The 14,271-nt window shown below is 43.4% G+C and overlaps 1 protein-coding gene across 4 annotated transcripts in view; it reads left to right on the top strand.

Moving 5' to 3' along the window:
- Window positions 1-14,271, top strand: part of STYK1 (serine/threonine/tyrosine kinase 1) — a 53,850-nt gene that overhangs the window by 25,013 nt on the left and 14,566 nt on the right. For 2 of the 4 annotated variants that reach the window (XM_028491001.2, XM_007114030.4), the window contains exons 2-3: window positions 11,294-11,440; window positions 11,852-11,986. In XM_028491001.2, coding sequence (XP_028346802.1) covers window positions 11,377-11,440; window positions 11,852-11,986 — 199 coding nt within the window. In that variant the 5' untranslated portion in view covers window positions 11,294-11,376. Of the gene's footprint in view, window positions 1-10,483; window positions 11,441-11,851; window positions 11,987-14,271 lie in introns of those variants that run through there. The other 2 variants (XR_003680252.2, XM_028491000.2) reach the window with 2 other exon arrangements.

Genomic DNA, 14,271 nt, shown 5'->3' with positions numbered 1-14,271 from the left:
ACTAAAACAGAGTGAGCTTTTTAATAAGGCTCCTCAGTGCATCAAAGTTCTTTCTTTCATTTTTTTCTTAAGTGGATAAGCAAAAAAAAAAAAATTGCATCTTGTTTTTATTTTAATGTGTATTATTTAATTACTAGTTAAATTGAATATCTTTAATCTTACTCCCCCGTGGCTCCATATTTGTAAAACATTTTGGTTTGATGAATTTGTTTTCTTCAGTTTTTCATTTTCCATGGCCATTTATTTATTGGCATCTTAATAATTTTCTTATTTATTGCTATAAAATTTCTATGCTTTTATTTGTTCATTGGTTGATCTCTTTTTTTTTCTATTGGAAAGAATCTTTTCTTTAAAATTTAGCAAGTCGTTGCCAATCCAATATAACTTATACTGTTATTTTTTATGTTTCTTAAAACATACAGTCATTTTTCCAACTAAAATTTATTTTTACATAGGGATGAAGCAAGGATCTAAAGTATTTTTGCCAAATGAGTAACCCATAATATGCATATTATGCATAATTCATATAATGCGTAATCTATCTCAGTACTTCTCAATACCAGGTATAGCTTAGTATCTCCTGGGAAACATGGAGATACTCTTCCTTTTTTCAATGCTGATAGGTGAAAGCATAATCTATTGGATTCATAATCATCATAATCTCTTCCAGGGTTGGGGGGTGGTGAGCTCCAGCACTAGTACTAGTATTTTTTAAGAAGTTCACTAAAAATTCTAATAATGTACAGCCCAAGTTTGAGAATCTGCCTGTTTTTTTCATGCTGACTTCTTTATATTAAACTTCTAAATATGTGTTTTATTTATAGGATATTTACATGTTCTATTAATCTTTCTCTCTATTTTTCAGTGTCATTGTGTGTGAGTGTGTCTGGGTAGGTGTGTGTGTGTGTGTATGTGTGTGTTAGGCTTTGTCATATATTCAGGCTTAGAACATGCCTCTCGGGCTCAAAGTTTGATTTCTTTTGTTTTTGGAATAAAAGATTACCTCATGCTGGGATGTTGCTAGCTCCCTTCCTCATCTTGCTGGAGCCCTAAGTTTCCAAACAAACCACCTATAAGAGGTCTCCCTGAACTCCTTATCTTAGTCTTCTCATTCATAGCTAAACATCTTAGAAAAGCTACCTAAACACATTTTCTCCACATCCTCACTTTCTATTTCTTCCCTGAACCACACCACTCTCTGGCTCTGCTGCTGCCCTGCCACTACTCTTTCTATGACCAAGAGTGATCTCCATGTTGCCTGCATCCATTGGTGACTTTTTTCTCTTAATTTTCATCAGCTTTATGACCAATCGCCTGAGCAAGAGATGTGAGATAAACTAACTAGGTTGCAGAGGTAGACGGTAGGTAAAGATGGACAGTTTAGTTATAGAGTCAAATGCAGGCAAGAATAAGCAACTTGGGTTTTTGGTGGCGTGAACAGAACACAGGGGCCAGAGGTCCCGGGGTGTGTGAGTAGACATGAAATAGAGCAGGGATGGGGTGATGGCCATGATTCAGGCTCTAGGCCGGCAGGGGTGTTTATCTGGGGAGAGATGTCTTCCCATTTGTAGCAGAACCTCAGTAACCAGAGTATAGAGCAAAGTTCTCATCTCATGAAGGAGGATTGATTTAGGCAGAGAGGACAGTAAGACCCTATCCACCCATGAGGATGGATTCAGGATGGGACCCCAGGTTTGAGAGTGCTTGGATCCAAAGCACGGGTAACCAGACATGCCTTGTGAAAATGGATCGAGGTTTCGTCCTCTCAAACTGGGGAGGATGGTGAGAGGAAGAGGAGAAGGGAACTGAGACTGTTGATCACTATTGATCTCCTTTTGCCTCTGTCAAGATGGGTTCAGGACCTGGCTGAAGACTGAGCCAGCAGATAGGTGGTATCAATGGAACCAGCTAGAAGGAGTTGAGGAATTTAGAGACAGAGGTTAATTAATTAACGAATTAATTATATCACTATTTATTATAGCATTCTGTTTTTGTACCTTTGTTCACAGCATTATGCTCTTTGATCCACCATGTTTAAATCTCCCTTCCTCAACATGATCGTTTTTTCTTTTTTAAAACGTTTTATTTATTTATTTATTTATTTTGGGCTGTGTTGGGTCTTTGTTGGTGCTCACTGGCTTTCTCTGGTTGCGGTGCGCGGGGGCTACTCTTCCGTCCGGTGCGTGGGCTTTCTCTGGTTGCGGTGAGCGGGCTTCCCACTGCGGTGGCTTCTCCTGTGGAGCACGGACTCTAGGTGCGCGGGCTTCAGTAGTTGTGGCTCCCGGGCTCTGGAGCGCAGGCTCAGTAGTTGTGGTGCACGGGCTCAGTTGCTCCGTGGCATGTGGGATCTTCCTGGGCCAGGGCTCAAACCTGTGTCCCCTGCATTGGCAGGTGGATTCGTAACCACTCTGCCACCAGGGAAGCCCAACCTGATTGTTATATTCAGACATCTCCTAGCAGGTGTAATACTTAGGCTGTCAAATCACACCTGTTGGTGTATGCAGATTTTTGAAAAATATTTATTTATTTATTTGGTTGCAGTGGGTCTTAGTTGTGGCAGGCGGGCTCCTTAGTTGTGGCTCACAGGCTACTTAGTTGTGGCATGGGAACTCTTAGTTGAGGCATACATGTAGGATCTAGTTCCCTGAGCAGGGATCGAACCCGGGCTCCCTGCATTGGGAGCGTGGAGCCTTATCCACTTCACCACCAGGGAAGTCCCTGTATGCAGATTTTTAAAACCCACATTAATTTGTGATTACTTTAACTCGCTCTTCAAACACAGGACTACATATACTTAGATCCACAAATATTATAAATTTTTTTTTTTTTTTTTTTGTGGTATGCGGGCCTCCCTCTGTTGTGGCCTCTCCCGTTGCGGAGCACAGGCTCCGGACGCGCAGGCTCAGCGGCCATGGCTCACGGGCCCAGCCGCTCCGCGGCATGTGGGATCCTCCCGGACCGGGGCGCGAACCCGGTTCCCCTGCATCGGCAGGCGGACGCGCAACCACTGCGCCACCAGGGAAGCCCCTATAAATATTTTGATAATGGTTTTCTTGTTTTGTTTTTTTATTTGTAGTTATATATGCTTACCGGATTGGTACAGCTGTGTGACTACCCCCAACCTGGAAAACAGGTGAAGAAGGGAGAGACTAATATACTGTATATGGATTGCCTGTAATGGACCTGGCATGACACCAGGTATTTTACATAAATTATCCCATATAATTTTCAACAGCCTTGGAAGGTAGATATTATTGTCTCCACTGTACAGGTGGAAAAACAGAGGCTCAGAAAGTTAGGATAACTTATACACAGTCATGGTGAATACTAGAACTGAGATCCAAATAGAAGCCCTACTCCAGAGCTCCTTCTCTTACTATTACCCCAAAGGAAATTACAGGCAGGGGAGGGATAGGAATGAAAACTTGTGAGGTTCTGGGGCTGCCATGATGTGGGTAGGAAGATGCAGGTCCAAGGGAGCCTTCAGAATTTGAGAGAGACGAGGGGGAATTTACTGGTTGTGGGGACTTCTTGGCTGGCCTGCCCCTTTTCTGGTGTCATTCATTTCCTGCAGCTCTCTGTAGTTCTTTACTACCCTCAGGAGAGAGAAGCAGGTGTCTGGGTCCCGAAATTAGGAAGAGAAGGAATGACAAGGTCGAGTGATATGCTCAGTGAATCACTTACCAACCCAGAACTAGAACTTCAAACCTCTGCTCTGTAATCCTAGCACCAGGTCAGCACTGATGCTACTTCCCCGGCCTCCAGACTGCTCAGCTCAGAAGCACGCTGGCCCTCTCCTGAGGCGGGGACTCTACTGTTTGCTCCTGACGGCGCAGAATGAGGTGGTGATGTGTTCCCACAGGTGCCTTTTTCATCTTGCCAGGCATTTGCTGTTGTTTACCTGGAATTACCTTCTGTGTATAGAGCCCTTACAAGGGCACACCCTGTATGACAAAGCACTGAGGTGAATGGCAGCTGAGCTGACTTCCTGATTGTGGAGTCTCCTGTCGATTTGTCTCTGCCTGCCTGCATCTGGGAGTCATTTATCAGAGAACGAGAAAGTGTGCGTGTGTGTGTGTGTGTGTGTGTGTGTGTGTGTGTGTGTGTGTGTTTGTTTCCCGCAATCTTTTGGAGACTGTCTTCCTTCTTTCTTTTTGTTTTTTTTAACTGTGAACTGTTTGTCATATTAGCATTTCCTGATTGGCAAGCTTATAAACATATCCCACAACCTCTACAAATACACATTTTCTCATTGCATAATTTCTTTCAATGTGGTATAAGGTGTTTGTCCAGTGAACAGAAACATCTTCACTTTTTCTCTAATAAGCAGATAAAGTAGTTAAGCGTAGACATGTTCAGCAACGAATCAGACTGTCTTCTTTACGCCCTCCTCTCTGCAGGGGGCTCTGTGTTAGAAAAGGCTGGAGGCGTGGCAGGACAACAAAATAGATGTCCTCGCTTATAGGGGAAATGGTCAAAAGATTTTTAAAGTACCAGAAGCTCCCCCTTAGAAGGAAAAGCCGAGCGGGGTGAATCGCAAAGATGGGGACTGATCCCTGGAAATGCAGTGTGACTGACAACAGGAAAAACAAAGTATTTGAAACAAGCCCCAAGCAGCACATACAGGCATCTTTGGTGCGTCCATCAGGTAGGAGAGAATAAATGGATCAGAGGCAGCTCTGTTTTCAGAGCAGGTGGTGGTTGTATGTTCTTGGCCTTTCCTTTTCTGTTTGTTTTTTTGTAAAAAACCGCGGTGCCCAGCATGTCACTGATATTCAATGAATGAATAAGGGAGTGGACAACACTTTGCAGGGAGTTGATGTTGGGAGGTAGCAAAGGAGCTAAAAAGCCATTGGCCTTTCCTTCCTATCAATAATCTTTATTATGGGCTTGGGAAATTGCTGTTGGTTAGTAATCCCGGGAAGAGAAAAGAGCCAGCAAGAGAGAATATAATTATATATATATTATTTCCAGGCTTTGGAGGTTTGCACGTGGTGGATGGAGGGTTATGGAATCGGGAATGTGATAAGTAAAATGATCATTTTAATAAAAATAAAATGTCTCGAATTTGTATAACACCTCAAAGGACATACAATGTGTTCATGTCTGTAATGATATTTAAAATCTGATGCTGTTTGTGATGTGAGCACTGCACCTCATGCCTAGGAATCCTGGGGCTGCCTATCTTGCATTCCATGTCCTCCCTTACGGAGCAAGCTTTTCAGGAGAAGCCAAGATACAATTTAGGTTTCCTCATCTCTACTGTATATCACGTATATTTCAGGAATTCTCAAAGAGGTAAAAATTCCTGACAGGTAAAAATAAGCAAGAAGAGCTGATAGCACTCTGTCTTCTTGTCAAAAGATTTTGTTTAAACATGGTCAGGACTCCCAGGCAGCATGGCAGGGCCTCTTTTTTTATGGTTCAAAGTGCATTGCAAGCCTTAGGTCTCTAGGAAGGTGGAAGAGGATGGAGATCGGCACAGTCACAGTCCTTCCGTATCTGAGAAGAACGGGAGGACGAGGGCTTCTCTCTGGCTACCTCCTCTCCTCTCTGCCTTATCTGCACCAGGAGATATCACTGGGCATAAGGTGAGTTATCTGTGCAAGTCTGAGTCTCTGGGTTTAAAGAGCAAGCCCTTTCATCTACGTGTCCTCTCACGAGTGCGCTGCAGGAGAAATGCAGAGCCTGAGGCGCTCTGAGACCCGTCAGGGCAACTCTAATGATTAGGCCAGTGCTCTGTCCCCTGGGGGTTCTGGCCCCTTCCTGATCCTCGGGCTCACAGTGGAAGATTTCTAGTCCTGGAAACCAGGCCCTTTTCCCCCAAATGGAACATTGAAATAGGCTTGGGCTCAGATCCAGGAAAATGAACAGACAAAGAAAATGATCCTGGATTCCATCATCTGGTGAGTACTGGAAACCATTGCTGATTCGACACTCATATTCAGAATGCATTTTGAAGACAGACATGCAGACATGCCCCTAGGTGACCTTGGAGAACACACAGACAGATTCTACTCACCTGTTCTTTCCAATTTATGGTATATTTGTTGGTGAAATTTAGTTTCAGCATTGTGGTTTCCATGATTGTTTTGGATTCTGACATAATTCCTTCTTGACACTATGTGTCTTGTCCATTTGAATGGCAAGGACATACATGTAATGAAGTAATTATTATTAATTAATTAATTTATTTATTTGGCTGCATTGGGTTTTCATTGCTGTGCGCGGGCCTTCTCTAATTGCAGCGAGCGGAGGCTACACTTCATTGCTGTGCACGGGCTTCTCATTGTGGTGGCTTCTCTCGTTGAATGGGCTCTAGGCACGCGGGCTTCAGTAGTTGTAGCTCGCGGGCTCAGTAGTTGTGGCGCATGAGCTTAGTTGCTCCGCGGCATGTGGGATCTTCCCGGACCAGGGCTCGAACCCGTGTCCCCTGCATTGGCAGGCGGATTCTTAACCACTGCGTCACCAGGGAAGTCCCAATGAAGGAGTTTAAAGAACATTGGGTTTGTAGTTAAAAGACTGAGGTGTGGGAAATTACCTGGTCTTCCAGTGGTTAGGACTCTGCGCTTTCACTGCTGAGGGTGCGGGTTCAATCCCTGGTCGGGAAATTAAGATCCTGCAAACTGCATGGCCAAAAGAAAAGAAAAGACTGGGGTATGAAACCTTTCTCTGACATTTATTTACTTGCTTTTTTTAAAAAAAAAAAAACACCCCCTAATTCAGAACTTAATCTCTCTGAGCCTCAGTTTCCTCCTGTGTGTGAAAGTGGCTAGCCTAGCATGATACATGCACACTGTAGTTCATCAATATATGTTTATTGGATCTGAAAACAGGAAGGACAGCTCGGTTTTCAGAATGTTGGAGATAAGTAATTCTGGAATCCTCTAGATCTGAGCAGTTCTTTCCTATCTTGCTTCTAACTTAACATTGTCACTCCATTAAGTGAATTTTTTTGGCTAGACAGCTCAGGGGTAAGGATGATGGGGGAAGAGAAGGGAAGGCTGAGTGACAGAGCCAGAAGGCAGACGGTCTCCGTCTCGGGGTGCCATCTCCATATATTTTATCTTCCTCACTTTGGGTCTCTGTGTCCTCTGCCCCATAGCCCACAGCTGTTAATAACCCCCTTGACCCAGTGCAGCACCAGCTAGGCAGCGGGGTACTTGTCTGTATGAAGAGAACATGGCTGGCAGATCCACTTGTGCAGAGATGCAGGTGGTAAGATTGAGGGTGAGGCAGGCATAACAGATTTAATCACACATTATGGGAACGGGACCATGTGTCACACAGTCTTTCGAGGAATTTCTCACAACACATAGGCAGACAGAGTACAGAAGAATGCATCTAAATTTTTTTTTTTTTTTTTTGCCTCACCCTGGATCTTAGTTCCCCTACCAGGGATGGAACCCCTGCCCCCTGCAATGGAAGCTTGGAGTCTTAACCACTGGACCACCAGGGAAGTCCCTGCATCTAATTTTTAAAGTTCTATTTGTAGATGAATTTTGGTAAGAAGAGTTTCTTCTGGACACTCACGAGTAAATCGCTGTTTATGTCCGGGACATTCTTATGCTAACTGAACAGAAATGTCACGCATCAGAGTTGTGTTATTATTGCAAACAGAACTGTCTTTCTTTGTGTGTAATAAAACAGATGCAAAGATGCAGTGTGCATTGTACTTACATTGTAAATATGTGTAAGAATTTGGAGAGCTAATATGAATACTTAGTTCAATTCCAGTTGTGATCATTCACTTCTATGGTCTCTAGACTGCAGTCTTGCGAAAACTTGGGGTGGATTTCGCTTCCCATCTTACTCTCATTCTCTTCCTATTTGTATCTCCTTCTAGTGCTCTGTGTCCCTCTAGATTCTCGATTCGGGAGGAGGGGGATCTAAATCTTTTAATATGCTAACAGAAAGTCAGGAGCAAATGAAAAGAGAAAAAATAAGGAAGGATAACCACAAATGAGGCAATAATATTGTTTCAATTAGAGCCCTGCCTGAGAGATTTGGCACCATACGTATGTGTAAACTTTAGGCAAGCTATGTGCATATTTTCCACTGTCAAATATAGTTACCAGAATTAACAATTTCACAACCTCACTGGACCCTTGATTCCAATGCCCTGCGTGTAGTAATACATGGCACTAAAGAGAGAACTTGAAATCTGCCAGCTCTTGATTCGCTGTCTGAATTAGCTTTGTATAAAAATGAAATTAAATGTTTCGTTAAGAAAATAAGCGAGACACAAAGAAAATCAGACCTGCTTAAGGACCATAGGGAAGGTAGACTTTTCCCACATAATCCACGGACCATAATTGTTCAGACAGGTGCTGTGAACATTTACTTGAGCCCTGGAGCAGGAGTCTTGGGTGGGAGGCGAGCCTTTAAAAATAATTTGAGAAACAATGGCATGAAAGGATAAGGCATATAGGGTTGTGTTTTACATACTTAAGGATTTGACAGTCCAATTAAGAGACGAAGCAGTAGCGAACATATTTTTTTCTTTTAACCCAGTGAGGTATAGTTGAAGGGGACAGAGTATTGGTCATATTGTACAGAAATGCTGGTCAGGTACATTCTTCTAATAATCAGATGGGTTAGAATCAAACCCATAAGAACGGTCATCCCAGAAGATTTTTCCATCTAGCCATGGCTTTTCTTAGCTTGACACAGAGTGGTCAGGCCAAGTCATGTGGTAATTGAATGTTAGTCTTCAACTAATTGCAGAGAGAAAAATGATGTGGAGAGAAATATTGTTCTTACAAGTGGTTATAAGAATTTTGTGACCTAAGTGCTTTGGAGGGCTCTGTGTGGTAAGTTTCCTGTGTAGGCGTTCATGGATATAGGGGTGTACCTGGTGCGTATTCCTTAAAAAGTCTACATTCATTTGGTATATTATAGATGCCTCTAGCCAAAGTGTAATCATCGGAAAGGGCTTATTATACAAACATCTGGAAAGCAATATATTGAGTGGGCCTCGCCACATTATAGGTTTATTTCCTTGCTTCAGCGTCCAGTTTCGTCAGGCTGCTACGTGTTGTTAAGCCCAGTCTCTTTAAGCTGTCTAAGCACAATTAAAACTGATGGTGAGAACCTTGCTCAGGAAATGCAATAGAAGGTCACGTTGTATCCCAGAGTGGGTGCTCCGTAGTAAGTGTGATACCCAGGTGAAAGGGTATAGGCATGGACTTGGGTCCTTGGCCACAGGTATGTTTGGCCATGTGCTGTCATTGTGGGCAGCCACCTGAGCAGCCCTACGCGGGGACACGTGCACAGGGCTTTACATTTCGTGCTCAAGTATGCGTCAGCACGTGTGTAGTTTGGTTTCTGGGCAAAGCTCACGAGTTGGAGCTGGCTGCTGCCTGACCCTTTTTTCCTCTTGTACTGTGGTAAGAGAGATTATGCTCCCAGAACTGACTCCCCAGAGAGCCAAACTCGTTTAACTGGCTGCTCCCTGAACGAAAATAATTACGTCTGATAATGCACCGAAGAGGAAGTAAGAGGAAAGGAAAATAAGAATCAGAATGACATTTGCAAATTATGTTTGAATTCTCCTGGCTGAACTAATGTTTTACTTTTAGGACCTTCTTCGCTCCACCCTCTCAAGGCTCTCTGTTTCTTGCCCAGATTTTACGAGTGTTTTCCCTTTCACGCAGTCTTGTGGAATTGTGGGAGCTTTCCCCTTGCCTTTTTGGCTTACAAGCTCGATGAGACGGACTTTGCTATCTTACCATTCATTGCCTTCATAGATCCCTCCCTATGCGAAGCCCACAGATAAGAATTTCCCTTTCTCTCTGTGATATTCCTTCTCCTGGCTACTCCTCTGTTTACTTAGGTTTCTGTCAACCAGCCACACACCTGTCTCTCTTCTGAGCTGTAAGGGGATTGTTGAACTCTCATCCCCTCAGACAAACTCATGCAACTCCAGGAATAATGAAAAGAAGGCTCAGTTGGCTGGGAGGTTTCTTTACATATGTGTTTCCGGCACTGAGACACTCTGCCTCAATAAGGTATTAGTGGTTGTTAGTATTAATAATAAAACACAACATGTAATGTAACAGACGGGACCATAATACGGCTAATGTCACATGTGTACAATATAGTATAATATCATAAGCTACAATTATGATTTTCTAAAATTTACCTTGTTATTAAATCACTGCAGAACTAGATCACATATTCAGAGTTACCTAGGCAGCGAAAAATCACCATATTTGTTTCAGATCCATCAGAATTAAAGAAGTTGGCTTTGCTGGCCATGGAATCAAGTTAACCAAGGGCAAAATAAAGTTTTTATATACATGGAAGAGTGGTGACCACCAGTTCTCTTCAGAAAGAAAGAATTGGGTTTTTGGAAATATATGCTGATTATATAGAATTCTATAGAAATATAAGCTGATTATATAGAATTCTATAGAAATATATGCTGATGATATAGAATATAATCATGTGAAGAATCCCTGGCCAGGTAAGCAAGAAACTCGCAACTATAGTCTACTTGGAGGAGAATTGGGAACTGGACAGATGGAGAAGGATGGGGTGGGGAAAAGATTTTCATGGTATACCATTTTATATTTTTATTTTTGGATCATATGAACATATTTCCTTTTTGTTTAAAAAAAGAGAGAGGAAGAGAAGACGGCTTAGTACTGACAATTGCTTTCATCCAAATATTGCTAAGAATGAGTGTCTGTGTCTATCTGTATATGATGGGCAGGGAAAGCTCCGAGAGTTGCAGAATTAAATAGTTTTATTGATAACTGCTGTCTGCTCATTGGTAGTGAGAACGCGGTAGAGGGATGTTTCAGAGAAGGAAAGCAAATGCATAACTCATCTCTCTTGAAATCTGCCAACTATGGATTCATTGTCTGAATTCGTTTTGTATAAAAATGAAATTAAGTGCTTTGTTTAAAAATTAGGGGATACACAGAAAAAGAAAATTAGAACTTCTTAAGGACTGCAGGAGAGATAGATCTTTCCCACATAGCTCATGGACCACAATTGTGCACCATTCGTGAACTTGACCAGTGGAGCAGGGGTCTAGGGTAGGAGGGGAGCCTTTAAAATAATTTGAGAAACAATGGCATGAAAGGATAAACCAGATCAGGGCTGGATTAGCCGTAGAAGAAAAATGGCAGGAAAAAACCAGTTCTCCCAGTTTGAACGTCAGATAGTTGGATAGAGATGAATTGGTGGCTTGGAGCGTTCCAGGTACCTGTGTACTTAATAACTACTTATTTGGAGAGGTGTTTTAAAATTCTCTGTGCGCTCCATTTCATTTTATTTTTTTCAGAACAACTCAGTCCTTGGGGATCCTTCTCTGGTGTTCTGTGCATCCTGTGGGGGTCAAGCGCTGACCTGGACTGCTGTGTGGCAATGGGAGATGAGAGGCGCTTGACGCGGATGCTGTTGGAATGCAGTCTCAGTGACAAGTTGTGTAGTAAGTACAGATGCTATAGAGATCTGCCCTCTGAGTTGAGGATGGTGGAGATTAAGATCTGAATAGATTCTGGAAGGAAGATCATTTGATTACTAATAGAAATGAAGACAACGGTGATAACTGAATTGGCACTCGTGGCTTTGGGCGAAGCGGGGAGAGTGGCAATCAGAGATCCAGATGTGCTGCATCCTCCATCTCAGTAGGAAAAATGAGAGACGAGGCACAGAGCATACTTCACGGGCTAAGAGACAGGGACCTTGGGATTTCAGAGTAGGGAGCTGATCCCATTTGTGGTAGAGGGGTCAGAAGGAAGAGATGATCGTGTGGGGTGAGCTGGAGGCTGATGGGTAGGGGAAGTCAGGTTAGGCTGCTTCTTCAATCTCTTGTCTACTTGCTTGATTTCCTGCCTAGTTGTCCGGGAGCAGCAGTACGAGGTCATCATCGTTCCAGCCCTTCTGGTCGGGATCTTCCTCATCCTCCTTGGCGTCATCCTGTGGCTTTTCATCAGAGAACAAAGAGAGCGCCAGCAGTCTCCTGGACTACGAAGTAAAGTTCAAACCGGGGCTGGGCAGTGGCTCGGGGAAGACGGAGATTGTCGAAAATGAGGCCCAAAAGCCTCAATGAGCCCAAGTCTAGAGGACCCTGCAGTGAGATAGTGGGTTTGGGTCCCCTCCTGTGTAGTTGAGAGGGGGGTGAGCTCTTCTCAAGGAAATGCAATATATGCTTGTTAGCTGAAAGAAGAGTAGGCAAGAGAGGCCTCCTGTAACCTGTTTCTGTCTTCTTCGTCCTATTGCACTATCAAATCTTTGGCCATGTGAGTGTCTAAGGACTGGGGAGCAAGGCTTGGGTAAAGCCCAAGGCTTTGTAACCAGCTTTGAAGGATGCCATTTTACTCTACAATGCATTACAGCCCTACCCTGTGCTTCTGGAATTTGCGATGTAAAAGGGTAGCCTTCATAATAGTCTTTGAAGCATTAGGTAGGAGGTGATAATGTGCTATTCTGGAGTACCACTGAGCATATAATGGAAGAGAATCAGCTCATACAGGAAACTCAGAGAAAAAAGAAGGGAAAAACGATCCTGACAGTAAATGAAACTCTACAGTGGCTGATCCCTAATCCTTCCCTAAATTGTATCCCAATTCTCTTATAGTTCACTCTTACAGAAAACTTCTCAAAGAACTCGTCTAAACTCACTCTCACTACTTCTACTTGTCACGTTCTCTTTTGAACCTACTAAAACAAGGCTTTCCCCCCACCCGAATCCACCAAAAGAACTCTTTCCAAGATCACCAGTGTCAGCTCTGTTGGGTCTTCATCCTACTTGACCTGTCAAAAGCATTTGACACTATTTTGCACTTCCCCCTTCTTGAAACACTTTTTTCTTTCCTTTTAAATCTACAGTCATTTCGTAAATGATCTCATTTTCAGTCTTATGGGTTCAATTACTTTCTCGATTCTGACTATAGTCCCCTTGAACTCAGATTTTTATACTAAACCACCTACTTTGAGGTTTGGACCTAGTACACATCTAATACGTAATGTGTGTAAAACAAAGGTCCTGAAATTCCCTCACAGTGTCCTCTCCCAACAGCCTTCCCGATCCGTAGTAAATGGCAAGCCCAGCTCCCTATATGTTCAGTCTAAAATCTTGAAGATGTCCTTGACCCCTCTTTCTGTCACACTCTGTCTCTAATCCATTAGCAAATCCTGTTAACTATGTCTTCAAAATACACTCCAGCCACCCTCACCTCCCATAGATAATTGTAATACACTCTTAAATGGTTTCCCCGCTTCGGCCTGTATCCTTTTATGCTCTACTGTCCCAGAGAGGCAGAATGATTCTCTTAAGGCATAAGTCACTCCTGTCAATTCTCTGCATGAAACCCCCAGTGGCTTCTCAACTTAGAATGAAAAAAGACAAAATTCTTTTTTAAAATAATTAATTAATTATTTTGGCTGCGTTGGGTCTTCGTTGCTGCGCGCGGGCTTTCTCTAGTTGCAGCGAGCGGGGGCTACTCTTCATTGCGGTGCGCAGGCTTCTCACTGCGGTGGCTTCCCTTGTTGCGGAGCACGGGCTCTAGGCGCGTGGGCTTCAGTAGTTGTGGCTCGCGGGCTCTAGAGCGCAGGCTCAGTAGTTGTGGCTCACGGGCTTAGTTGCTCCGCGGCATGTGGGATCTTCTTGGACCAGGGCTCGAACCTGTGTGCCCTGCATGGGCAGGCGGATTCTTAACCACTGCGCCACCAGGGAAGTACAAGACAAATTTCTTTTAATGGCCTTACATGATCTGGGCTCTCTCTGGCCTCATCTCCTGTAACCCTCCAGTTATCCCCTTGGTTCCAGGGGCACTGATTTCATTACTCTTCCTCAAAAATGTCAAGAATGCTCCTTCCTCAACCTCAGCACTTCTTCCTGATACCAGTATGGTCTGCTCTCAAATTGCTTCTAGGTATTTCTCAAAAGTCATCTTCTCAGAAAGACCTTTCCTGACCCTCAAACATAAAATTGCATAACTGATGCTTCTTATTCCCCTCTTTTCCTCCATAACACTCCTTACCTAGTATATTATTATCTGCTTCCTCTCTCCTACCACTAGATGGTAATCTTCATGAGAATCTGGACTTTGCCTATTCCTATCACCTAGAACAGTGCCTGGCACAGAGGAGGTGACATTTGTTGAATAAATGGATGAATTAATGAATGAATAAAGATTTAATAAAAAGACTGAATCTCTCTTCTCTAATGGAGAAAAGCTGGTTTAGAAAGGGGGAAAAGGGCTTCCCTGGTGGCGCAGTGGTTGAGAGTCCGCCTGCCGATGCAGGGGACACGGG

This window comes from Physeter macrocephalus, chromosome 6, assembly GCF_002837175.3.
Source record: "Physeter macrocephalus isolate SW-GA chromosome 6, ASM283717v5, whole genome shotgun sequence".
In the NCBI taxonomy this organism is placed as follows: Eukaryota; Metazoa; Chordata; class Mammalia; order Artiodactyla; family Physeteridae; genus Physeter; species Physeter macrocephalus.
The sequence above is the reverse complement of the archived record's forward strand: the minus strand, read 5'-3'. Positions and strand labels throughout refer to the sequence as shown.